A 27,433-nucleotide genomic window follows, 5' to 3' on the forward strand; every position below is an offset into this window, starting at 1 on the left:
GAAACACTGCTGTGGCTCTTTCCATGGGACCGAGGGACTCCAGCTCACCCACCCAGAGAGTCTCTTGCTGATTACTTTGGCAGCTGTGACCTTTCCAGCAGATGTCACCTATGCCCTGCAGGGAGCAGAGATTTAGACTTTCTACATTTCCTCTTTGAGCTGGGGCTAGGGCTGGGGCTGGGGCTAGGGCCCCTCTTTAGGCTCCGCTAAAATAGCCGGCAAACACAACCACTCAATTAGTGTCTTTATTCGTACTCACTGATTTTTCCCACGGGGAAACTGTTGAAGGGACAGAAGGGGAAGGCTGGGCGGGGGGAGCCATGACTTGGTTTTCCTCCATCCAGTGAAGGAAGTGACAGAGGAGGGAAAGAAGTAAAGAGAGTGACCAAGGGGACCATCATGACGTGGACTGAGATGCATTGTGCAGTGACTTCAGACAACCTGAGTCCTTCCGTCAGCAAATGCAATGTCAAGTGGAAAAGTAAAAAAAAAAAAAAAAAAAAAATCCAAAGAAAAGAACAAAGTGCATACAAAGCAAACTGCTAATGTAGGGACGGTTCTAAGGCAGCCAGCAGGGAGAAGGCCAGGTGTCTGGGGTGGTCACCCGACCGTGCCCCTCTCCCACTGCCCCATGCCCGGCCAGGCTGTCGGGCCACCAGTGCCCTCTCGACATAGTCTCTGTTGGCTCCACAGGTGCTGTAAAGCCACAGAAAGTTGTGGAAGGAGGAGAGCTTGAAGCGTGGCAGCACCAAGGCAGCCCAGGCATGGCTGCATTGAGAATCTCAAGGCATCTCTTTGGGGGTGGCTCTGGAGGGCCGGTGAGATATGGAGGGGGAGGGACACCCAGGAGGGGTACAATCAGCACCTTTACTTGAGCACAGGGCAGAGCCACTCTAGGTCTTCTTAAATTACCAGGTGGGGGTGAGAAGGCTGATTAATTACAGAACTGTGGGCTACCCCACCCACCCGGGTCCTTCCCTGGTGCTCAGGGCCCGGGGTGCAGCAGGTGATGGAGGGGCAGGCCCTGGGAGAGGCGGAGCCAGCTCAGCAGCCCAGCCAATCAGATTTGATGCTTCCGAACTTCACGCTCTTCAGACTTTGGTTCTCCAACTTCAGGTAATAGGCGCCCTTGAAGAAGTAGCTGTGACCTGGAACGAGAAAGAGAAGAGCCTGTGACCAACCCATCCTCCAGACATCATAGCACAGAGAAGGTTCCTGAGAACTTTACAAGTCTGCCTGTCATAGAGAAGATGTTTTTAGTTTATAAGTTTTTGTTTTTTTTGATCTGGACCATTGCTAAAAGTCTTTCTTGAACTTGTTACAAAACTGCTTTCATGTTTTATGTTTTGGTTATTTGGCCAGGAGGCATGTAGGATCTTAGCTCCCCGACCAGGGATTGAACTTGTACCCCCTGCATTGGAAGGTGAAGTTTTAACCACTGGACTCCCAGGGAGGTCCCTAGGGAGAAACGTGTAAATCACAGAAGACCCCTCTGAGGCTGGAGGAAGGAATTAAGCTCTCTGAGTCCCTGTTTCTTCTATTCTATGTGGATAAAGATACCACCTCGTAGGGGTTATGGTGATGATAAAATGAGATGATATATGCTATTATTAATATAAATAATAGTCCTGGGCTGAGCATAAGCATCAAGCCTGGCACTTTGCATTCCTAGAGGTGGCAAACCAAGAGACTGCTATCCCTATCAGATGGCCCACATGTGGGTTTTATTTAATCCACACAAGTTTTCTGTTTTGTTCTGAATAATCTGGAAATTTCATATGAAAATATGGATTTCTCACTTCTTTTTAAAAGAGCTAGAATATCTAATAACACTACTCCCCTCTTCTCTTTTTGGGAGGCCGCACCAGGTGGCATGTGGGATCTTAGTTCCCCACCCAGGGATCGAACCTGCACCCCCCTGCAGTGGAAGCACGGATTCTTAACTACTGGATTGCCGTCCCTGCTCCCCTTTTCTTGCAGGGCAGAGATCATCAGAAGCAGAGAAGCAGCTGTCCCCAGAAAACAAGCCATGTACTCTCTGATGCTCCACAGACCACATCACTCCCTGCTGTCTGCCTTGCCTGCTTCACTCATTAATGCACCAGCTTGGCCCCTCAGGGATTTGGAATTTCTTACTCCTGACACATATGACCTCATTTACTTCCTTTCAACCCCTTGGCACACAGGAGGTGCTCAGCAGATGCTTCTTTCTGAAGATAATCCTTAACCTGACACCTGGTGCTTTTTCTTGGACATGTGAGAGGTTTAGTCAGGGCCATGTGCTTAGCGTGTGATAGGAGCTCAAAAAGCATCTTTGTGAAATTTCATTGAAATCTCCTCTAAAAAGCCAAACTGGACTCATTTCCAGGGCCCTAGAGACCTCCCAGAAGACTCCTCAGGAATCTGGTTTCCAAACTCCAAATTCTAGCCTTCGCTGGTTTGGTTGTTTTATGCAGCAAAGGAACAGAGACAAATGGACTATCTTTGCCACCTCAGCATCAGGGCCTGACAAAGTTGGTCCTGTCTCAAATGGAGCCATCCTTCTGCTAATGGGAGGCGGTCACAAGGCCTCCTGTGGAACCCAAAAGGGCCTGGATCAAACCCCAGAATGAATCCAGGGCACCGAGCCCAGGTTTCTCGCCCCCGGCAGGCCTCCCCTCCTCCCCGCTCTCTGGCTCCAAGCTCCGCAGCTGTGAGGGGCCTTTCTGGGTCTTACTGCCTGGAGCCGGCTGAGTGAGCAGAGGTCAGGGGTCTGGATGCCTTCCCAGCGCTGGGCTGAAGGGGCTGGTTTGTTTTCCCGGGGCGCCGCCTGCCTCCCCACACAATGAGGGAGTGTGTGCTTGCGAGGAGCGGGGCCCTGGCTGGGGGCAGGGAGTCCTAGAAAGCGGCCAGAGGCCTGGGCAGCTCACCACCGCCCTGCAGGTCCACCACAGCATCCAGGTTATCAGGGATGGCGTTCCAGGCGTCAGCGATGAGCTTGGGGAAGCCGGGATCCATTTTCTTCTTCACCTCATTGTATCTGCAAGGAAAATGGCCGTGGTGAACCACTGGGCCTCCCTCACGGCCAGCCCATCCCCAGCGTGACTGGAGGGTCCGGCTGATGGCTCCTGGGTGAGCCTGCGAGGCCGGCTCTAACCCTTCAGGGAGGCCCCTGACTGGAGCTAAGGGGCAGGGAGTCAGACCTGGGTAAATCCTAACTCCACGACTCACTCATTAGGTGACTTGGGACAGTCCCGTAAAAATAATCTTATAATTACTGCTAACATTTAAACTGTGTTACCCACCTTCCATATACTTTCTTAGTCAATCCTTATGGCAATCCTATGATAGTTACTACCATAATACTCATTTTATATACCAGAGGCTTAAAAAGGGGACCCAGTTTCTAACTGGGAGTCCAACTCAGGCCTGTCTGGCTATAGGATGGCAAATTGCTCTCTGAGCCTCAGTTTTACCATCTGTTAGATGGGCTATATTTAATGTATTGATATTTAATTATCATATATATGAAATGGAATAACACATGCAAAATGCCTATCACAGTAGCTGAGAAATGTTAGTTCCCTTAGAAACTCTGATCTCTGCAAACAGCAAACGCTGCAAACAGCATACAAACAGCACTGGACCAGGAGCCCAGAGACAAGGTCCTGCCCATCACTGCTCGGCTTGAAAAAATGCTGCTGCTTCATCTGTCAAGTGAGTTGATAGTCCACATCTTGGGCAATGATCTCATCTGGGACATGAGGTTACAGTACAAGGTGGTGCATGAGCTCCCTGTGAGTCACAGACCAACTTCCTGTCATCTCAGTCACAACGGCAGCTCCCAGGGCAAGTCGTTATCCGGGGCTCTGCCTTTAATTTGTGTAAATACCTGGAGTATTAGTTGGCATATTCTTTTCCTGGCCAGCAACATCTGTCTTTTTCATTTTAATTTTGGGAGAACTTTTAAAAGGCTGGGGTCATTTTGATTCCACTGCTTCTCCACTTACACTCCATCCACTTATTATTCTGCAAACATTTAATGACCTCCCACTATGTCGCTGTGGATATTGTAATAAACAAGATAAAGTCTTGCCCTCACGGTGCTAATTTTCTAGATAGATCTGTGTTTTGAATATCTTTCTGGTGACAGCCCAGTACCAGCCTCATAGCTGACTCTTTTCTTCCCCACAGCCAGCTTGACCACCTCCAATCCCAGATGCCAAAAACACCTTCCCCTGTGAGCTCCCTTCTATAGGAGTCTTTCCCCTCCGCCCATCACCCTCAGAACTGCCAGAAATGCCTTCCATAATCCCATCTCTGTCATGAGACTTCTTGCAAAACCTAACATGCTTCCTTGTGACCTGATTTACCAAAACCAAGTTTCCCAGCTTGGGAAGATTCCAGCATCCCATCCACATCCCCTCCAACTACACTCTCTGGAGTGACAATGGCTCGGAGCTGTGTGCCCTTGAACTTGCCCTCACTTCTTTCCCACTCTACCCAGAGGGCAGGGAGGGCAAGAATCAACTGAGGCTCAGAGAGGCGAACCAATCTGCTTCTAAGTTCTTTTCCTCCAGGAAGACTACAGCATGGAGGCACCGGAAGATGCTGGCTCTGAACAGGACCATGTGGCTTCACACTTTGTCCGCAGAGCTTCCTCCTACAGTGTTACCTTTAAAAAGTGTCACTGGGACACTTTTTGAAAGGTTTCTCTGTGACCCTCTGACCTTCTCTCTGGCTGTAGAACTATAGTGGAGAGTAGGTGTTACGAACACAGATATTTGTGTCCGAGATTTTCAAAGGTATATCCTTGAGGCCACCTGGAAAACACAGCTAATAATAGTGGTTACCTTAAGTGAGAAATACAGGTGAAATGCATAGCCCCAGGATGTGGTACAGGGCCCATCATGAGAACCATCACTATTTTATTTGTACATGTTTATATCTCTTCCCTTCATAATACTGTAAGTTCCACCAGGCAGAGAGCAACTATTTCTTTTTTCTCCTTTTTTAAAAAAAGTTCTGTATTATATTCATTTCTTTGCCATGTGGGATTTCAGTTCCCTGACCAGGGATTGAACCCATGCCCCCTGCATTGGAAGCAAAGAGTCTTAACCAGTGGATCACCAGGGAAGTCCCAGAGAGAGCCTATTGCTTGACCACTATCTTCCAGCACCAAGGTAAATGCCTGGCACATAGGAGATACTGAATGCATTTTTCTGGGCTTAGTGAAAGCTTCTAGAAGCAAGGGCTGAGCACTCCCTGGAGTTGTCCAAGCTGGAAGTAGCTCCTTGTCCTGTATCATTCTGGAGCGATTTCTCCTTTTCCAGCAAGGAGGCCTGGGCCTATGTAGATTCTACCAGGACCAGTGTCTCATCTCTCCTGGGAAAAAGATCTGTCTCCTTTAGAAACCCCACCCAGAACCTCCAATAGATGTTTCAGTTCTGCTGCTTTTAAGGAAGATTTACAGAGCTTTCCCTGTGGAACAGGCTGTCTGTCCCAGATCTAGGCTTTGGCAGGTAGGCTTGCTATTGAAAAGGACTAGAAAGCAGGTAACTCTGCCCAAAACCCAGCAAGGTGCCTGCACACCCTGAGCATGAGAGAGAGAGAGAGAGAGAGAGAGAGAGAGAGTGTGTGTGTGTGTGTGTGTGTGTGTGTATGCATGCATACACACACATATACTCATGATTACACATGGACACGTCTGTTCCCATATGTTTACATTCACAGTGTGTGTTGCAGGATGATTATAAATGTCCTTTCAACACTGATTCAAAGACACTAGGGCTCTTTGATTCTAAGATTTGGAGATGCAGTGACTGCTGTGCCTAGATGCCTTTCCACACAGTATGTGCATGTGCCTGGGAGTGTTACGGAGCCTGTGGGCACAGCGCTGTGGTTTCCTGGCTGTTTCCTTTCCTGAGGCTTGAGATATCAATCAGCTTAAGTTGCTAAGTATCTTAGCAATATGTCTGGAATTCCACCCTGAAACGGCAGCTGGGGACATAAACAGCTTCTGAATGCAGGGCAACTGGGGGCGGGTGGTGGGGAGGAGGGAGGAAGACAGTGAACTCTGGAGGGAAGCAGGATTGTTCCGGGGTGGCAAAGGTTCAGATGCAGACACAGGAGGAATGTGAGAATGCCAGGATGCAAAGAGGAAGACCAACCCTTCTCGACCGACCCAATGACCCTGAGGGTACACTGCTGGGGGCCCAGGGTTAGAAGGCAAAAGAAGCAGTTAAAATCCTATAATCTGCGTAATCGGCAGCCAACACACTTGCCTACAAATAACTTAGGCAGGTTAGTTCATCTCTTTGGATCTCAGTTTCCTCATCTAGGAAATGGGAAGATTTATAATGAAACTCCTGAGATCCAGGCTGCCTGTCACTAACCTTTCCTGGATATTGGACTCCCTGGCCCTCAGCCCTGACCGTGGTCTCTTAGAATCAGATCCTTCCATTTAGTTTTAAAATTATTTAAAAAAAAATTATTTATTTGGCTGCACCGGGTCTTAGTTGCAGCATGCAGGATCTTTTTCAGTCTCAGGAGGCTAGATTTTTAATTGCAGCATGCGAACTCTTAGTCATGGCTGTGGGATCCCTGACCAGGGATTGAACCTGGGGCCCCTGCATTGGGAGCATGGAGTCTTAGCCATTGGACCCACCAGGGAAATCCCTAGACCCTTCCCTTAGATGAGCTGGGGCAGAGAGCTACATGTTTCCAAACTGGCTTCCTGCCAGCCTGCACCCATAGCCAGGGGGCCTGTGGACGCCGGGCCACAGGGTGCCGCTGCTTCCAATGAGGCCAGATTTGGATGCTGGCTCCTGTGAGTACCCATCTCAGTTTTCATCCCATGTTTGCCCTCTGCCATCCCTGCCTTCACCACTCCCATCTCTTGAGACCCCACTACCTCAGGTACAGTGTAGAAAAGTGGAGAATAGCATGTTCTCTGGGAGCCAGAATTCCAGGGTTCAAATCTCAGCCTGCCACTACTTGACTGTGTGACATTAAGCCAGATACTTAAACTCTCTGAACCCATATCCTCACCTGTAAAATAGGAAGAATAATAATAATACCCACCTCATACATAGGATCAGAGTAGCAGCTATTATTTTTATTTTTATTACCCTCTTCATTGAGTCGCCCTAAAATACAAAGCTCCAGACCAGACAGTCATGAGCCCAATCCAAAGACTTCTGAACAAGGAAAGGAGGCCCTAACCAGAACTGTACCAGTAACGTGCCCAAGAATGGTTCGCCCTTTGGTGACTGGTCAGAGGGCCCATAGCCCTGGCGGATTAGAGACCAGAGAGGGAGCGTCCACAGCCCGCCAGCCTCTGAGCTCAATCCAAGAGGCTCAAGGCCAATGTCTTCTCTCTGTCGACATGGCCGGCGGTGCAGCTGTCCTTAGCACCGCCCTCCCTTACCTCCAGAACTTGTCTCCGGCGAAGATGTACGTCTTCTTGTTCTTGCTCCAGTTAAAGGCAGCATCCACTTTCTGGACATCACTGGGGAGCCCCAGGCTGGTCAGTGGCTTGGGGTACCCTCGCTCCAAGGTACTGGCTGAATAGACCCAGTATTCGTTCCCTGGGGTGAAACAGAGGGTGCGTTGGCGGCAAGTGCCCAAGGCTGTTCCTCTCACCACCAATCTGCCAGTGATCCCACTGTGGCCTTTCTCAATGGGGACACGAGTTCTGCTCACTTCCGGGTTCAGTGCCCAGAATCAGGGCCTCCACTTAAGCCTTCACAAATTGGTTATGGAAAGTCCCTGGCCAAGCAGGTGAGCGGGAGTGAATCCCACCCTGGCTTCACTCATCAAGCCAGAGATTCTAAGTGCCACGATTGCCGCGAAGAGGCACCTTTTTCTAATTCGCACAAAGGTCCCCTGTGAGCCAGCAGCTGCCCTGGTCACTCTGGGATGGAGGAGCTGGGGAGTCCGCTGGTAAGCACACACCCACAGTGCTGTCTGAGCCTTCAGCGTCAAGGAAGCTGTCCCTATGACTGCATCTCAGCCTTCACCCCCCCCAACCACCACAGCCCTTCCTGCGTCCCCTCCAAACAGCCTGTTTTTCTGTCTCCCCTCCTGGTTCATGAGCTCCCTGAGAGCAGGGGTTGCAGCCCTGGCACATGGGAGGTGCTCAGATAAAGAGTAAAGGAGCAAGGTTTCCCAAATGTTACCCATATGGCCCTGCTGTTGTTTAGTCGCTAAGTCAAATTCAACTCTTTTGCGACCTCATGGATTTGTAGCCCGCCAGGCTGATCTGTCCATGGGATTTCCCAGCAAGAATACTGGAGTGGGTTGCATTTCCTTCTCCAGGGGATCTTCTCGACCCAGGGATTAAATCTGTGTCTCCTGAAATGGCAGCTGGATTCTTTACCACTGAGCCATCTGGGAAGCCCATATGACCCTACCTCGATGATTTTTACCACTTAGAGAGACTCCTCATGGGCCTCCCTGGGAGCTCACTGGTAAAGAATATGCCTGCCAATACAGTTCAGGAGACGCAGGTTTGATCCCCAGGTCGGGAAGATCCCCTGGAGAAGGAAATGGCAATCCACTCTTGCTTGGGAAATCCCATAGACAGAGGAGACAGAGGCAGGCTACAGTCCCTGGGGTTGGAAAGAGTCAGATAGAACTTACCAACTAAACAAGAGTCTCCTCGTACTATTACTTAACTCAACATTCTGCTTTCAAGGAATTCATTTTGAAGTCTACAAAAATAAGTGTAAACAGTAAAAATAAAAACAAATACGTGTTTAAAAAATTCTAACTAAAACTGTCATCTGCCAAAGGCACCAGCATTAGGAAGGTATTAAAGACAGTAGCACTGAAGTGTCATTTTCCTCTGGAAAACGAATCAGAAAGATTGAAAAATAAGTAAAAGGTTACTGAAATGCTCATTCTGTGAGCCAATGCTGGTTGATGCTGGATGTCTGAACCAATCTCCCAGATGCTGGAGCACCCCCCGGTGTACAGGAATCATGGTACAGCGCCCCCTGGAGCTGAGGGCCAAGAAGCTCCCCTCCCACAGACCTGCAAAGAACACAGCCTTCTCCTCCTGTGGGTCTTCATACACAGCATCGATCTTTTCTGGTAGCTCAGGCCAGAATGTGGCTACCAGCAGGGGCCCTGTGGGCTTGTCACGTGGTGTCACGGTTCGCCAGATGAACCTGGGTGGGGGAAGGGGACACAGGAAACCACACCTTCAGTCCCTCTGTAGCTGTAACCACACATGCCTCCCCAAGCCCACTCACAAACATCCCAGGACAGTTCCTTGGCTGGGTAGCAGGGAGGCAAGGTCAAAGGAAGGGTGGAGAAGGACTGGAGAATGAGCAGAGTCCCCTCAGCAAGACGCCAGAGCAGAGAAGTAACCACTTTGCTCCCCCTCCTGCTCCCTCCTCCAGGAAGCCTTCCCTAACTACCTCTCTCTCCATATTGTGCTCTCCCCCCTCTGAGTCTCTCAAAACTGGCAACACCAAGGGCCTGTAACAGTAGTTTGATTGTTTTTTTTTTAAGTGTTTTATCTTTCCTGCCAGATTAGAAGTCAATTGAGGAAGGAGCTGATGGCACTCAAAAGCATTTCCCGAATTGAAATGATGGATTCATGCACTTTGGCAGGAGTAATAAAGTGTACGTGCATGCTCAGTTGCTCAGTCGTATCTGACTCTGCAATCCCATGGACTGCAGCCTGCCAGGCACCTCTGTCCATGGAATTTTCCAGGCAAGAATACTGGAGCAGGTTGCCATTTCCTCCTCCAGGAGTAATAAAGAGCCATCATTTATTGAGGGCCTACTAAGTGCCAAGCACTTCATGTGGCTTGTAAAATGTCAACCTTACAATATTATAAAATAATATGCACTCTTGGTGGTCTAACCAGCATCTATTATTTACTTCCCTATAATCCTTCCTCACAAAATACCCACACTTATGGTCCTTCCTTTCCTATAGATGGATCCAGTCCCCATTCTGATGAGTTTAAGCTACCCGTTCTCAAAGTGAGATCTCCAGACCAACACGTGGAACTCATTTGAAATGCAAATTATTGGACTCCACTTAGGACCCATGAATCATACCCTCTGGGCTTGGGGCCCAGTAATCTGTGACTTAAAAATCCTTCCAGCCGATTCTAATGCATGCCAAACTTTGAGGACCACTGATCTAATCCTATCAGAGTTTAGCATTCCCCAGCAACTGTTATTGATTCAGCAGTGGCCATATGTCCTATGTTGGCACAATAAGATTGAAGACATACACTTGTATTTCACATCTGGAGATCTCTCTCTCTCTCAATCACTCTTCTGCTGCATGTGGGCAAGGAAGTTTACAGCCCCAATTGCCATTAGAAGTCATCGTGTGACCCCAAGGGACGCAGCCTTAGGATGAAGTTGATGCCAAGGAGGGTAGTGGACAAAGAAATCAATGAATCCATGACCCTCTTTCTGCCCCTGGAGGTAGCCCTACCCCTGGACTTTGTACCACGTGGGAATAATTTCTTTCCATTGTTTAAGCTGGTTTGAGTTGGGATTCTTTGTTACTTGCGACCAAAACAACCTGATACAGGAAAGTACCACGATCCTTACTTGGCAAATGACGCTCCGAGAGGTGGTGGAATTGCCAGGATTCAAATCCAGATCTGACTCCAAAGTTGAATTATCCTTCAATACTGCCTTTCTAGTCCCCCACAATGTCCAGAACCAATTTCTGCATATGGTCAGTGTTTAAATACTTACTGATCAATTCAAGGAGCCCATTAAACACTCATCAACTTCCTTTTGAAAGAAAGTGGGATGTGTCAGACCAGGGATGGCTCCGACCTGGGCCTAGGCACCACACCCTTTCCCAGCTCTGTACTCAGACCCACCAGTGTGGTCAAGGTCTCCTTAGAGAGAAGTGCAGCAGATCAAGGGTGGTGCCGGAGTGTGGGTTCCCTGGGCTCACCTCCTCCCCATCCCTGAAATGAGGGCTGCAGGGCACACTGAGATCTGTTGTTACATGTCCTGGTTTGGGCATTCATGGACTGATGGACCTGACTTATTGCATTATGGGTCTCATCTCTCTCTGGATTCTAGCCATCTATCTCCCTACTGGCATCTGCCCCACTCCTCCCACCCCTCCCCCGCCACCCAGCACCTAGCCCAGTGCCTGGAGCAGAGGACCCCCTTCACAAGAGTTTGTGGAACATCTTCAGCCTCACCATGCTCTCCTGGGATAAGCCAGTAACTTTCGCATCTCTCCAGTTTTGTTCTTGCAATTCCCTCATCTCAACCACGCTCCCACCTTGCCAGCCCCATCACGTCCACCTGCATCTGCTTCTTTAATATTCCCGCTTGGGTATCACTTCACCTGCGGAGCCTTCCTGGACTCAGATGTGTCCACAAAGTGTTGTGCTAATATCTCTGCAGTCACATCTCTTTCATTCTGCCATGACGGTCCTCTCTGCCCCTGTTCCCTAAACCAGACGAGCGGCGCTCAAACTTTAATGTGCATCAGAATCATTGGGAAAAAAAATTTTTTTCTTTTTTTGGCTGTGCCTTGCAGCTTGTGGGATCTTAGTTCGCTGACAAGGGGGTGAACCCTCGCCCTTGGCAGTGAAAGCACAGAATCCTAACCACTGGACCACCAGGGAATTCTCACGGGGAAATTTTTTTAAATGCACATGCCTGGGACCCATTCCCAGAAATTTCAGTCAGAGGGCCTGAGGGTGGGGGCAGAAACTTTTAACCCTCACACTCTAAGTGATTTTTGTTGGGCAGATTCATTGACCTTTTTTTGAGAACACTAATCTAGGCATTGGGCTTTCCTGGTGGCTCAGCGGTAAAGAACCCACCTGCCAATGCAGGAGACGTGGGTTCAATCCCTGGGTGGGGCATATCCCCTGGAGAAGGAAATGGCAACCCACTCTAGTATTCTTGCCTTGGACATGCCATGGACAAAGGAACCTGGTGAGTTATGGTCCACAGGGTAGCAAAAGGATCAGACACGACTTAATGACTAAAACAACAATCTAAGCATTAAGCAGCCCCTCTGCCCACAGCACAAAACACCTCACCCAGAGATCCCAAAGTTTAGCAAAGTATTGGCACAGTAGAAGTCAAGTAATTGTCAATAAGAACAGCTAGTACGATTAAACACACTTAGTCTGTGTCAGGCATTGTTCTAAGCACTAAGCTCATCTAATCCTTAAAACAGCCCTATGAGACAGGTAGGACTATTAATCCCATTTTAGAGATGAGTAATTTGGGAGGTAAAAAGCAGATACACAATTAACTTGCCTATAATCGTGCAACAGGTTAGTAGCAGGTCCAGGATTCTAACCTAAGCAACCTGGCTCCAGAACCATTCTCTCAACTATTATGCTCTATGGATGGACAGGTAATGAATGACTTGATGATGCACATGAATACATAATGATGATGGATGGACAGATAATGGATGGATGGGTGGATATTAGATGATAGATGCGTGATGGATAGGTAGAAGAATGGAAGGATGGGTGGATGGATGCTTTAATGTAGTTGTAGATTTGTTGCCTGCCTCTAGGACAGCGGGGTGAATCACAGCCCTGGTGGATTGAGTGAGAGCCTTTATTTATAGCCTGAAAGACACCACCTCTCTGCCTGTGGTGACTTATTCCCTATATATAGAACATTTGAGGTCAAGGCCATTCCAGGAGAAGGTCTGTGGTAGATGGAATCATTGTTCCTAATTCTTCCCTCCATCCCTGTTTTAGAAATCTACATCCATGTGTGATGTCACAGGACTGTGCAGTACCATCCCCTAGAGTGGGCTTGACCATGTGACTAGCTTCAGCCAGTGAAGCTATGCTCACTCAAATATGCTCAGAGTGGAGGCTTTAAATATATTTGTGTGGTCTGATCTGGCCTCTTGTGCTTCTGCCATCTGTCACGAGTAGCTGCTAACCCCAGGAGAAGGAGTGACATGCAGACCATCCCTGCATGCTGCAGCCCGAAGCCAAGACACCAAGGAGACCCACAGGCTAGGAGAGAGCACAGGAAGTGCCTGTTGTGATAGCAGCAAAATCTGTTGGACATGCAACAAAAATGGGTCTCATTCTGGCCATTCTGTGAAGCCCCCAGTGGGGTCCTTGAGCAAGAGATGGGAGCATGAGAATAATGGAGACAGGGCAGAGGGCAAGGAAGCCAGCTCCTACACTCACCGGTCCTTGAAGAAGAAAATCTCCCCACGGATCTGAGAGATGCCGTCGAAGACGATGTCCTGTTTGCAGAGCTCAGGAGTGACGGGGCCCAGGGTTGGGGTGGGGCCGGTGCCAGTATCAATGTCAGGGGAGGCCCCTGGGGGAAGACACCCGACCTCAGACTCTCCCCAGCCCCAGGTGTTCTCCCCCACAGGCTGAGCCCCGAGACTGGCCCACCCAACCTGCTAATGGTCAGAAGAATAGTATTCTGGTCTCGGTGTCAGCCCAGGAAAGACAGGGGGATGAGGCCTGGACTTGGAAAGAAGACTGAACAGAAACCAGAATTCTGTGGTCCTTCACCTTGTATGAACATTCTTCCCCGACATCCCCCGAATCAGTCCTCTCTATATCCATCCCTAAGAGGTAGGCATCATCTTTCCTCCCATTTTACAAATGAGGAAACTGAGGCCCAGACAAGTTTTGTATATGACCTGCCCAACGATTTAAACCCAAAGCCCAGGTTCCTGAGCCCACAAGAGAGTCAGAGTGATCTGAGGGGAGAGCATGTGGCCAGCACTGAGGGTGTGGCAGGCAGCTCCTTCGCTCCTGAGGGTAACCAGCCACAGTTTAGAGGTGAGGAAACTGAGTCCAGAGAGGTAAAGACCGGCTCCATCCCTTGAAGCTGGTGAGTGGCAGAGGCGACGCTCGAACCCGGAGCCACTCACTCTACTGCAGTTCTTTCCCAAGTTCTATGCTCCCCACACTTTGTTGCTCCAGAACCATTTTCACGATTTCAGCCTTGTCTAAGTATCACCAGTACTATTATATGTTGATTTATTTTTAAAAATGGAGTCAGTTATGTAAACTCTGGCCTCATTGTATGCATTAATATACATAAATCAATGGTTTCAGGTACTAGCTGTACTGATCCTATTACACATTAAAATAAAAGAATTGTTTAGAGAACTAGAAGCTTTGCGCTCCTGTTTCATTAAGGTCATTCCAGGTGCCGGGAATTTCTACCCTGTATTTAGCTATTAATACTTCTCCTGGATTCTAAACCTCACTTGGATGCGTGAACCTTATTGACCTTGGGGCTAGAGGGTTCCACCTTTCTCAGACCTCAGCTGACTCGCCTAGAAAATGGAGAGCCCATTTCTGCCCCGCCTGCCTTGCGGCGTGGCTCTGGGAAGCCAAGGGAGGCTCAGACACTGCTGTTATTTGGAAAGGAAAAGGCTGTCCGAGGGCCCACTTGGAGTGATGCTCCAATATCCCCAGACCAGGTTAACACTCCTGCCCTTGTCTCCTGCAGTCCCAGACCTGGCTGGTTCCACCCCCTGGCACCTCACCCCCAGCGACACGACCTCCCCAAACCCCTGCCCCAGGGACCCCAAGCTGAGGCTTACCATAGAGTTCTTGGATGCCCTGGATGTCATCGTGGGACAGGCGGAAGTTCTTAGTATAGGTGTAAATGGGTGCCATCAGGGCTCCAGGGTCCTGTGAGTGCTCCAGCCCCATTGCATGGCCAAACTCATGGGCTGCCACCAGGAACAGGCTGTACCCTGAGGGCCATAGGGACGGGAGGGGGTCAGAAGGACAGGGAGAGAGATAAGAGAGAAAGTCAGACCAGGGGATTTCCCTGGTGGTCCAATAGTTAAGACTCTGGGCTTCCAACATGGGGGTCAGGGGTTTGATCCCTGACAGGGGAATTAAGATACTACATGTGACTCGGTGCAGCCAAAAAAAGAAAGTAGTAGTAGTCAGGCCTGGCTCCAACAATGGTGACATTTGAGGACATCTCCATGATATGGTTCAGAGCATAGAAGTGGCACATATTGATGTTTTCTTCTTCTGAGAATTCTGGGGTTGACAGACTGTACCTTTTACTATCAATTAGAGTCAACCCAGGTCCCCTCATCCCTTTCCATGTGGACTGCACATGTGCTATAGAGGGGAGCATGCAGTATTGGCAAGTCCTTTACTTAAAGGCCCATTTGTTTAAAAATCCCATTTCCTGGCTCTTCATTTTCTCTATAAAGAACAAGTGCAAAACCTGCTCTGCAGAGTCTCCAAAGAGGAAACCCTTGGTCCACCATTTCTTCCCCAGGGGAAGCTGTAAAAAGATGCTCACTTGGAGCGGTTGCCCAGGCTCAAGCCAGACAGTGGGCAAACCCCATTGTTGCACTCGGTTGTGTGTTGAATTGTGTCGCTGCAAAGACACGTTCAGGTCCTAAGCCCACGTATGTGTGGCTGTGACTTTATTTGGAAATATTGTCTTTGCAGATAAATTAAGCTACAAGTTAAAATGAAGCCATACTGCAGGAGGGTCCTCCCTTAATCCAGTGTGACCCACGTCCTTAGAAGATACATAGAGACGTACATAGTCAAATAACAGCAGAGGCAGAGATTTCAAATTTCTGTTGTTTTAAGCTATCTGGTTATGGTGGCCCTAGGACACTAACATGGGCTTCCCTGGTGGCTCAGTGGTAAAGAATCCACCTGCTAATTTGGGAGATGCAAGTTTGATCCCTGGGTGGGGAAGATCCCCTGGAGAAGGAAATGGCAATCCACTCCAGTATCCTTGCCTGGGAAATCCCATGGATCAAGGAGCCTGGCGGGCTACAGTTCATGGGGTCACAAAAGAGTCGGACACAACTTAGAAACTACACACAGCAAGAGGACACGAATACACTGCACCCTCCCCCAACCAACTACACTATACGTGCTCTGGAGCCTTAAACCACTCTGGCAGGTGGAGAACCCCACCTTTAGATAGAGGCTGGAACAGAGCAGGTAAAATCAGGGCAAGTCTTAACATGGCACTTGAGGGAGGATAAGAAAAACTCCCTTGGCCAGCCTCTATCAGCTGGCATTCTCCAAGTTCCATCTCAGTGAGAGTAAAAAAGAAGAAAAGTAACTTAAAAAGAACCTGCCCTAATACTGGCTGGCCCAAGCCCAGCATTCTCACCTGGTCACCTGGGGTCTTGATCCCAGTGACACTGGGGCAGCCTAGAGTGACTCCCCGGTGCCCCCAAGGATCCTGTTCACTGCAGGGACCACACACTAAGGTCACAGCCTGTGTCCTAGTCACTCTCTCGCTCAAGCCTGTGGGCCCTGGAGGGCAGAGAGCTGTCCCTGGCAGCTGTGTTTTCAGCACCCAATACTGACAAGGACCCCTCCATTCACAACCTGGCAAAGGATGGTGTCCATGGGGCAGGGAGGGCCGTGAGGGCTTCCCCATTCTGAGTGGAGGGTGGGGAGAGCAAGGCTGAGGCGCCTACTGTATTCCTCTTCTGCCCACCCAGCTCCCTGAAGGCAGCTCTCTGCTGGAGTGGAATGTCTCGCAGGAGAATCATCTCTCTGGAGCAGGGTTCCCTGCATGCAGCACTGAGATGTTTGGGGGTGTGACAGACCCACCTGGAGGGGTATAGAGGTGGGAGGGGAAAGCAGCATCTGCTGGGGAAAACTGACTCCCGCCCAGGAACTGGGATGGATCGGGCCTTATTTTGGAGGCCACCTCTTTGCCCAGAGAAGCGGGGCTAAGCAGGGAAGCGGTCCCCACCAGGCACGGGCAGCGTCACTGCCGAGTGGGAGGGTCCGCAGTAGAGATGCCGGTAGGTGGCATTGGCACCTACCTATGCCACGGCAGGCCGGTGTCTAGGGGGCGGCGCCTATGGCTGAGGTGGGTGGGGACTCTGGACGGTTTCCCCGCCCACACAGGGGCGGGGCCGGATGTGCAGCTTCTCCGCCCTAAAGCCAGGGCTCCTCATACCTTGGTCTGGGCAGAAGCCCCACTTGCGGTCATCGTCGTAGTTAGAGGTGGTCGCACACCACAACTTCCCATCACTGCGGCCAGCGCTGGTGCAGCTCTCGTGCTTGTTGCCCAGGAAGGTGAAGGGGAAGACACATGGGGCACCTTCCGAGTTCCCGCCCACAGTGGACATGGCTGTGGGATCAGGGACATGGGTCAGCGGGAGGCAGGGGGTCCGAGGCCACCACCAGGAGCAACGACAGGACACGGACATTAACAAACCAGACTTACTGAGCGCTCCCTCAGTCCGGGCCGCTGGGTCAGGGGCTTTATACCCATCTCACATCCTGGCCCCCCTTAAACAACCCTGTGTGGTAGGGACCCTAGGTTACCTCTTACTGCATAGATGGGAAGACTGGAGCTCAGAGGGATTAAATGACTTGCCCAGGCAGTGCTGCTAAGAAGTGGCAGGGCTGGGATGCAAACCCAAGCAGCCAGACTCCAGAGCTTTTTAAATTAGCTTTCCATGGGTGGGGCCATGGGGGGGCCAGAGGGAGCTGGGCAGAGCTGAGGGTGCCAACACCCCTTCCAAGACCAGGAGCTCCATCACACGTGGTCCAATGGGAGACTTACCTGTGTCCTCTGCAGAGAGCAGGGACTTGGCAAATATCTGCTGGAGAAAGGAAGGGAGGAAGGAAGGGAGGGAGGGAGGGAAGGCATTCTTATTGAAACACAAAGATCTAAAGACGCAGACTAAGACAAAGAGAGACTTTGAGATGAGAGACAAAGACCAGGGAGGCTGGGAGAGTGCAGGTCATTCTGAGCAAGTCCTGGGCAGGCCTGACCTTAGGCATCACCAGCCAATTCAGCTGAACTGGCCGTGGGTGCCCAACGTCTGTCCTGACTTTGGTGTCCATGCTGGGCCAGCTGCTGAGCGTCCTGACTAGCAGCCCCTGTCCTGGGGAAGCGGGGTGGGGAGGGCACTCTCGTGGGTTTGCTATCAGAGGGTGGGGAGAGGCGCGACACCCACCCGTCTCCGGGCAGAAGCCGTACTTCTTGTCACGGTCGTAGTCCTCCGTGGTGCCACACCAGCGGTAGCCGTCCGTGCGGCCCTCCGTGGTGCAGCCGTCGTAAGACGTGCCCTGGAAGCGGAACGGGAACTTGCAGGGCTGTCCGTCGGCATTGCCGCCCATGGTGAACAGGGCTGGGGTGCAGGAGAGAGGGGGAGGGTACAAATGTGAGGGAGACTGCCCACCTACCCACCTGAGCATCCGCTGGGCACCTGTGTGGATGCAGAGCTGGCTGCCCACGCCCACTCACACCAGGCAAGTTGTAGCATTGGTAACATATTAAAAAAAAAACATCTATACTGGTTGGTAAACTGTTGCTTCTCTGAACTTCTGGGGGTAAATACTCCTTCCTCCCTTGCCAGCCTCATCCTTTTCCTTGGACCTTATGGACCGCCCCCCTCTGCCCCAGCAATAAAATAGTTAACCCCTGGCACATAGTGGGGGCCTCCAAACCCTACCCCAGCCCCAGGGTCACCATCTACTCTGCTTGGTTGATATCTGCATCCCTGCAGATTGCTAAATATATCATCCAAGGTGGGCAGGATGGCAACATCTTTCCATTTGACCAAGAGGGAAACTGAGGTTTGAAAAAAGCTGGCTCCAGAACTACTCATGGTCACCTAAATGGATGAGGGTTGTAACTGAGAACTATGAAACACATGATCTCCATCTCTCCCTTCCTCATGCTGTCATTCACGCTTGCGCACACAGAGAAAACTTCACCTCCTTTCAACCCCAGGCATTTTCCCAGATGCTGTGGTCCCTGCAGGAGGGAGAGGAGAGGGGGAGGGCGCAAGGGGGAGGTGGTATCTTTGCAAACTTTTTAATACACACGCCAGGCTCCCACTCTGACCGCCCCAAGACATGGGCCATGATTGGAGGGTTCAGGGGAGACAGTGGGATTAAGAGTCTGGGCTTGTCTGTCTTGGGTTCTCCCCCTGCTGCCCCGCACCCTCATCCACCCGAAGCTACAGAATGGTGTGTCTTTGGATTTGCCAACTAGCAAAACCACAAGTGCGTAACAAGGACCATCTGTGAACAACGGCGCCAGAGGTGACCTCACCAGCCCCCGTTAACTCCACCATGGCCAGAATCAAGCCCAGTCCCTGGCCACCCCCACAAGTCTCAGGGCCCCTTACCCTCACTGCTCCCCTCTCCCCAACCCAGTGACCTTCACCTGGAATGCCAGAAACAAGGGGGCTGACGGAGAAGACAAGTTGCCTTGGTGGCCTCGAAATGGGAACGGCGAAGTGTTAACCTCGATGAAGACCAGTCTCCACCTTTGGCTTCCCATCAGCGGCACTTCTACCACCCAGGAAGCCCCCATCTCTTCCCAAATCCTGCCCCCAAAGAGATGGAGGGAAGCAGACACTGACTCAGCAGTCAGGAGGGGCTGAGTAACCAGAACCTCTGCCCCAAGACCCAGACACGTGCATGTCGTGCGTACTTACATCTGGCTAAGGACCAAGCCAATGGTTAATGTCCAGAACAGGGAAAAACCCTTCCTCAACTTATGAATTACAGCTGTTTCCCTTCTATTATCAAGACATTCTGTTCTAAACACAGGGGTTGACACATGGAAGGTTAACGCCATCCAAATCCCTACTGGGAAATGCAAGATACATTAAATATTTTTGGTTTTAAATACTTCTGACTTATTAATGGCCAATGCCTTGAACTTTACTTAATAAAAAGTACTGCATGAGTTTTGGGTACTAAAAGTGTAAACAGGAACACATTTAACTAGCTCTTTGTTTCTTTCCTTCTGTCAACAGGGCTGGTACTTAGGGTTCAGTTGCAATAAAGTCAGAAAGATTCACAAATGTGTAAAATTATAGCTAAGAAGACAGAGGTATCTATAGATCAAGGAGTCTTTATGGACTAGTAAGAAAAAAGTATTTTAAAAGGTTTTGGACTTTCTCACATTTTCTCCGTATCTTCTCAGTTTTCAAAATCCTGAATCATTAAACTTGATGACTTGATAAGACTATAAGGTTATATATGCTGTCCTTTCATGATTTCTGATTATGAAGTATGTCAAGGATAAATTAAAAAGAATTGAGTGTATATGTCAGTACCTTCTCCCTTTAAAAAAAATTTCCCTCTACATTGTTTCAAAATATCTAGAGCTTATGTCTCAAGCACTGACAAAAACACACACATAAATACTAGGTCAAACCTAATGCCTTTGCCAAGACCCAGAGATGCAGCCACAAACAAAGACAGATGGGGACCAAGAAAGGCAGATGGAACAGCCCCCAAACACACACACTCAGAGTCAGCGTCAGAACCAGAAGCAATGTCTGAAATCCCCCAGGTTGGTGTCCCCAGGTTGGGTACCAGCCTTAGTACCAATCCCATTGTTAGGCTTCTGATTCATCCCAAGGCTCCCCTCAACCCTTGAACCTCCAATTCTGCTAGAGGGGAGAAAGTGGTTCTCAAGAGACCCACCGGGCACTTTAATCATTCTAAGTTCATTTTAATGTATGTTGGAAAAAATAATTAGCCCATCAAACTGATGAGTTCAAAAATATTGCTATTGGTGAGACCTAATAGCAGGAATCGATTAAATCAAAAGAGGAATCGATTTAATCCAAGTATTAAGTGAATAACGGAACAGATGAGAAGGGCACAGTGATGGCTCACATTGGGACGTGGGCGCTGAAGGAAGTTGAGGGGACACTGGTTGATTGGCGGTGCCAGGCCCGGGGAGTGTGGAGGCCAGGAAGGCCAAGGCCTGAAGCCAGCAGGACACTCACCTTCATGGGGGCAGAAGCCATACTTGCCGTCCTTGTCAAAGTTGTACGTGGTGGAGCACCAGAGGAAGCCATCGGTGCGGCCTGTGTCCGTGCAGCTCGTATACTCCTTCCCGTTGAACAGGAAGGGGAACTTGCAATACTCGCCGTCAGCATTCCCGTACTTCACACGGACCACTGAGGAGCCACACAAGGTGGAGGGTGAATCTCTCTAGGCCTTTCTTTGGAGACCAGGATTGTGACTCATCGGGGTGTGTGACCTCCCTCCCCCTCCCATCTGAGCAGATGGATGGGTCTACCAGTTGCCACGGAAGCCACAGTCTTTGTTGCTAGGTGACAGGGAGGCATGCGGAAAATCGGCGAGGAGGCTCTGGCATGTAGATGGTCATATTCTTACCTTGTCCTTCTCCCAGGGTCCACAGCTCATCGTCGTCGAAGTGGGAATCTCCCCCAACTCCAGGGCCCGGGGCGAAGGCATGAGCCAGGAGCCCGTCTTTGCCATCAAAAGGGTACCCATCTCCATGCTCTGAAACACACTGGATCTCAGCTTCTAGCTCCCCCATTGGGGGCTGAACCCCAGCTGCATCTCATCCATGGTTGGGGCCCTTCAGCCCATCTACCCTCTGTCCCCTTCCCTCGCCCTGTTGGCTTATCCAGGACTGAGGACACAGCAAGCCAGTAGAGTGTTGCTGACTTGACAGTCAGCATCCTAGGGTCTACACTACTCCCTCAAGTCTACACAGCCCTCAGAATCTCTACCACCAACCTTTGTTGTCTATACCATTGTTGATGACACTACACCTACCCACATACCTACACTGCTACACCAGTCTCCTCACCACCACCTTCATTGTCCCCAGGGTCTATACCAACTACCTTCACATCCTCTTAGCCATATCACCTCTCTTCAAGTCATATTTTTCCCAATGGCCACAACATGAGTGTTCATAAACACTTTGCCACCCAGGGCCATACCATCTACCCACATACCTGCACTGTCTCCTGTGCTACTTCCCCTCATCACATTCCACTCACAGTGTCTATACTGTTCACCTTCACGTCTACACTGCTGTGTTCCCATCCCAACCCACACAGTACCCTAGACCCTGGCATCCATTCTGCTTACTCTCAAGTCTGCACTGGTCCATTGTATCTGACCCAGTTTCATATCTGGAGTTCCTCAGCATCTGCAAGTGTCATCCAACAGAACTTCTTGCCATGATGGGAATGTTCTTTGTCCAACTTATTAGCCTCATGTGACTACAGGGCACTTGAAATTTGACTAGTGACCAAGAAACTGAATTTTAAATTATATTAATTGTAACTAATTTAAGAGTAAGTGGCCTTGAGGATCCAGGGGCTACCATATTGGACAGTGTGGGGAGCCCATCTGCTTTCAGTTTCATACCATCTCCAGGGAGTCAGATCATCCACTTCCCATCAATGTGGCTTTCCAATGTCTGCTCCAGTCTACATCACTCTAGAGTCTGCATCTTCTGCCCTCCTAGCTAAGCTGGAAAGGAGACACCTCCAGGCCTCTCTAATATCCAGACTGCCCATTTACACTGACCCCCCTGCGCCCCTCCTTTGCCTACCCCAGCGGCCGAAGTTGATCATGATGTCAGCCTCTCCATCATGGATCCGAGAAAACCGTAGCGGGGTCACATCACTCCAGACTTGGAAGGCACGAGCGAAGGCATCATCCACTGTCTGGGGGTCCAGATCAGGTGTGTAGCCAATGATCCTGGAAGTGACAAAAGCGTGTGAGTGTGTGCAGGTGTGCAAAGGCATGTGAGTATGCCTAGGCCTACAAGTGTGTACGTATGTGTGCAAGGGTGTGTATATGTGATTGTGTGTGAGTGTGCAATGGTGGATGTGTGTGCACAGGTGTGTGAATGTGTGCGTACACATGACATGTATGTGTCTGCATGAGTGTGGTTGCACATGCAGGCATGTGTGTACATGTTAAGTAGAGCTTCCTAGGAAAAGAGCCCACACGAAGTCCTGCAGAGCCTTAGATGAATCCATATGGATAGGAATGTAAACAGTGCATTCCAGGACCCAGCACAGAGATGTCACCCTTGGAGTGCAGCATGAGGCCTACAGAACAGAGCTCTCAGCCCAGTTTACAACCAGTTACAACTCTATAGCATGAAACCCCATTATCAATAGCAACCAATTATCAAGTTCTCGTTACCCACCCCAATAACCTCATTTAATAATGACAATGACTAGTATTGATTATGGGCTTCTGTGGTGGCTCAGATGGCAAAGAATCTGCCTGCAATGCAAGAGACCGGCTTTGACCCCTGGTGCGGGAAGATCCTCTAGAGAAGGGAATGGCTACCGCCTCTCACTATGTGCTAGACACTGTGAGACCCCTTTATGTACGCAGTCGACTTCCAACCGACCCATCAATAAGGTTTTGTTTTAATTCTGTTTTGCAGAGTGGAAAGCCAAGGGTCAAAGCACTGAAAAGGAAGTAGTTCAATGCCCCACAGCCAGGAAGGGTGAGATTCAAGTCCTGGTCCATTGGATTCCATTCCTAAGAACTTTGTACGCAAACTCCTTAGGATGCCAAGTCCTCCCAAGATCCCTCCTGGGTCCCTGGAGAGGGGAGAAGACCACGCCCAACGAGACACAGTGTCCCGTGGACCAGGGCCCGCCCTGCCTCCCACAGCCCTGCCTCGGCACCTGTATGTGATCTGGTTCTTGTCCCACTTGGGCTTTCGGGGGAAGAAGTTGTAGTTGGCCACGTCAGGGTTGCCGCAGCGCGGCTTCCGCATAGTCTCAATGGTGCTCTGGTCCAGTTCACCTGTCTGGGGTAACCCGAAGAACTTCTGCATCTTCTTCAGGGTATCCTTCAGCACAAACAAGTTACAACTCTCCTTGGGGCAGCCGTAGAAGGTGTTTAGGTATTGCTGGAAGAGATAAGGACCCCGGCACAAACAGCCACGTTAGGATGGTATAGCATTGGCCAAAGGAATCAGCACTGGGTAGAGTCCCAGGTTCCCAAACCACTAGCTAAGTGACATACACACTCCCAGATGGCGACACATTCCCATTAGCCAAGTGACATACAACTGTAGATAGTGTGGTTTGGGAGTACAAGTTGGGTGCTCACTATATGCCCAGGTACTGATGTCAGCATGTGTTAACTCATTTGATGCTCATTGAAGGGGCTTCCCTGGTAGCCCAATGGATAAGACTCTTTGCTTCCACTGCAGGGGGCATGGGTTTGATCCCTGCTCCAGGAACTAAGATCCCCCAACGCTGCGCAGTGTGGCAAAACAAAACAAAACAAAACTGCTCATAGCCTCTATTATGTAGACATTATGATTATCTCCATCACACAGAAGAGGAAACTAAAGCACAGACAGATTAAGAAACTTGCCTAAGATCACCAGCTCTCAAATGGCAGGGCTGAACTGGGACCCAAGTCACTGGCTCCAGAGCCCAGGCTTAGAACTGTTACCTCTCTACCACCTCTCTTTACCTCCATTGTCTCTTTTAATCCACCAAAATGCTGATGACATAGGGATTATTTCCCTCACTTTTCTTATAAGGGCTGTGTGCCCAGGGCCCCAGCAGGGGACAGACCTGGGTTCAAATCCTGAATCTGCCATTTCCCCAAAGAAAACAGCCCTGTCCTCAGGAACTGTGCAGCTGGTTCAGCCCAAATGGAGGCCAAAACCAAACAGTCCCTTGCAGGGGGTCAGAGACCAATCAGTTCATCTATTTATTTGACAAAACTTTTTGACCCCTAACAGGTGCCAAGCCCAGTGTTACTGGGCTGAAGGTCGAGTGGTGAGCATGACAGATGTTTCTAGTCTCAGTTTAGGGTTCAAAACCCAGTATAGGGAGGCTGATGGATCACAAGTAAGTGAAAAATTAAATATGTGATAGGAATGGTGGGGAGAGCCAGAAGACCTTATTAATGGGGCCCTAATCTTGTTTAGGAGGGTAGTTAGGAAAGAGGAAAGAAAGGGTATAATAATAATATTAATAATAAATGATAATAATAACATACAATGACTAACATTTATTGAGGGTTTTCCATGTCCCAGGTACCCTTCAACGTGTCTAAGGTGACCTCTCCTTTATTTTCCTTTATTTATTTTTTGTGGTCCTGCCACGAGGCACACAAGATCTTAGTTCTTCCACCTGGGATCCAACCTGTGTCCACTGCAGTGTAAGCATAAAGTCCTAATCACTGGACCACTAGGGAATTTCCTAAGATTATCTCTCCTTTAACCCCAAGACAGGTACCCTTATTACTCTGTAGGAGAAGCTCAGAGAGAAGTCACTTGCCCTAGATTTACTAGGCCAGTTGGTTAGTGCACCCCCTATTTGAAGTCAGGTGGTCTAAGTTCAAGGTTTGGTTTCTCACACCCTCCAATGCATGCTTCTGGGCAACATGGACCTCCATAGGTTGTAGAAGGTGTGGGGACCCAGGCAGCTTTGTGACTGATGCTACAAAGCTCCACTTTCACCCCCAACCACAGCCCCATCATTATGCAGACCAGCTCCATTTGTCCACAAAAGGCAGAGACCTAGATGCTGGAAAAGGGGCAGGGGTGGTGTCATAGCTTGAGAAGGAGTTCCCCGGGTGATCAGGTGACCAAGGGCGTGACGATCCTGTCCTGGACAGTTTGGGGAGAATAAGGGCTTTCTAAGGCGGTTGACTTAGCGACTAAACAACAACAACAACAACAAAGGGTGGTTGAAGCAATTAGCAGGGCAGATGTGCGCTGGAAGGAAAGTGTTGAGGGGCCCAGACCCAGCCCGAGTCTGGCTCTGGGGACCCAGGGGGAGGGGCAGTGCCCCTCCGCTGCCCCCATCCCTGTTTGTGCAACCTCTTGGCGGGGATGCCCCTCGCGCCAGGCGCGCGCGCTCGCGAAGCATCTGAGCTGCAGCTCGGAAACCCGCCAGCAGGGAGGGCCCCCTGGCCGCTCTCCCACCCGAGCCGGGCTCAGTCCGCCCCCGCCCCACGCGCCGGGGCCCTCGTGCCGCCTCTCCCCCACCCCACCCCCCCCCCCCCCCCGCCCGCCCTGCTGGCCCGTTCTCTCCCTCCGTCGTCCGGCTCCTTTGGAGAAGCTGGAGGAAACCTTCTGAGGTCCAACCCTTGACCCTCGTTGACCAACTTGTTTGTTCATTGAGCCACTGAGAAAAGATGCGCTGGTCGTTTCCCATCGGCCCCAAATACTTGCCAAAAGGACCCCCGAGAGGTTGGTCCAAGGGCCCCTCTCCAGATGTGTGCAGAAGGTTCCCAGACATTGGCCAAAGTTCTGCTTTGCCCAGAGCTCCCACCCTCACGTGTGCAAAGGTTTAACCAAATTGTGTGTTAAAGGGCCCCTCTTCCCTAAGTCCCACAGGGGTTTCAAGGATCCTCCACTGTTAGCAAAAGAGACCCCTTCAGGCTTTTTGCCAAAGTCCTCCCAGGACGTTGGCCAACTGGCTTTGTCAGCCAACCCCCCCGCCCCCCCTCCCCGCCATGTGTCCAAGAATTGTTTACAAAGCCGCCCCCCTGTTGCCAAATCCCAGATACTGGACAAAGTCATTGTTATTTGCAAAAGGGGCCCATTCCAGCGGTTTGCCATAGCACCTCGGTTCCTGACCCTGCTGGTGGCGCGCCCCCGCTCTGGGTCCTGAAAGTTGCCAAGCTGTTTATCAAAGGCCTTCTCCTCTTACCGCAGCTCCACCACCCTCCTTCGGCGGTCCAAAGACCACCCCGCGCGGTTCACTGAAGCCCCTCCCCCACGCTGTAAGCCCACCGTGGGGGTGGGGGGAGGGGTGGCCCTTCCTCCCGCTCCTAAGTTTCTCCAAACTTGGTTGGATGAGGCTAGCGTCGCAACTCACCACAGCCAACTCTTTGTCCGTTTTGGGGGCGACATCGCCAGGAAATTTGATGATGGGCGACGGCGCGGTGGCGGCGCGGCCCAACAGGCAGCCCAGGACGCAGAGCGCCCGCAGAGGGGCGGCCAGCGCGCCCCGGGACACTCGCGCTTCGGTCATTGCGCTCCCGGGCCCCGCGCGTCGCCCGGGGGTGGCTGGCTCGGTGCGAGTGGCCGCGTCGCCGCCTGGCTGGCGCCTGCTCCCCCGCGCGGCGCTGCGCTCCGAGGGGCTATTCGACTCGGTCTCCTCGGCTTTGCCAGGCTCAGCAGCGCATGGCCCGGGCCCCAGCCCGCTTCGCCGCCGCCTGCTCTCGCCCCGTCCTGGCAAAGCCTTTTTATGTTTAAAGCTCCAGATGCGTAGCCTCCAGCCACCGCCGGAGGAAGTCTGGATGCAGCGGAAACAAGGGCGGGCAGCCGCCAGATGTGGCCGGCTGGGCTGGGAGGACGCTGGCAAGGCTGAGGCGGGTGGGGTGGGGGGGGCGCTCGGGCCCGCCCCTCTCCGCCCCATTCCCCCTCTTGCCCTCCTCCTCTTCTCTCCTTTCTTTTCCTTTCTCCGCCTCCTCTCCCCTCAGCTAGCTGCTTTGGGCCTCTGTGAGCACCATCAGTGCGCGACCTCCCAACCTCTGTATTCCCCATGGGGGGGGCAAAACCTAAGGACCCCCGCGGAAAAACATCTGGCGCGACCACTCTAGACTCTCGACGTCCTGGGGAGCAGGACTGCCGGCACTCCCGGGGCGTGGGTCAGAGATGGGGAGGAAGGGTCAAAAAGAGGTGATCAGTCCACACCTACAGATCATCAGAGCAAGAGCGTTTAGATCATTAG

The 27,433-nt window shown here is 50.9% G+C and overlaps 1 protein-coding gene across 1 annotated transcript; it reads right to left on the reverse strand.

Moving 5' to 3' along the window:
* Positions 1-227: 227 nt before the first annotated feature.
* MMP2 (matrix metallopeptidase 2) lies at positions 228-27,045 on the reverse strand. Its single transcript, XM_070451292.1, has 13 exons — positions 26,576-27,045; positions 23,411-23,637; positions 22,312-22,460; positions 21,114-21,242; positions 20,720-20,893; positions 17,921-18,094; positions 16,912-17,085; positions 14,546-14,701; positions 13,161-13,296; positions 9,016-9,152; positions 7,409-7,568; positions 2,910-3,019; positions 228-1,148 (listed from the first exon to the last, which is right to left on the reverse strand). The coding sequence occupies exons 1-13, from the start codon at positions 26,729-26,731 to the stop codon at positions 1,045-1,047; spliced, it is 1,986 nt and encodes a 661-aa protein (XP_070307393.1). The 5' UTR covers positions 26,732-27,045; the 3' UTR covers positions 228-1,044.
* Between the last annotated feature and the right edge of the window lie 388 nt (positions 27,046-27,433).

The sequence above is a fragment of the Odocoileus virginianus genome, chromosome 20, assembly GCF_023699985.2.
Source record: "Odocoileus virginianus isolate 20LAN1187 ecotype Illinois chromosome 20, Ovbor_1.2, whole genome shotgun sequence".
In the NCBI taxonomy this organism is placed as follows: domain Eukaryota; kingdom Metazoa; phylum Chordata; class Mammalia; order Artiodactyla; family Cervidae; genus Odocoileus; species Odocoileus virginianus.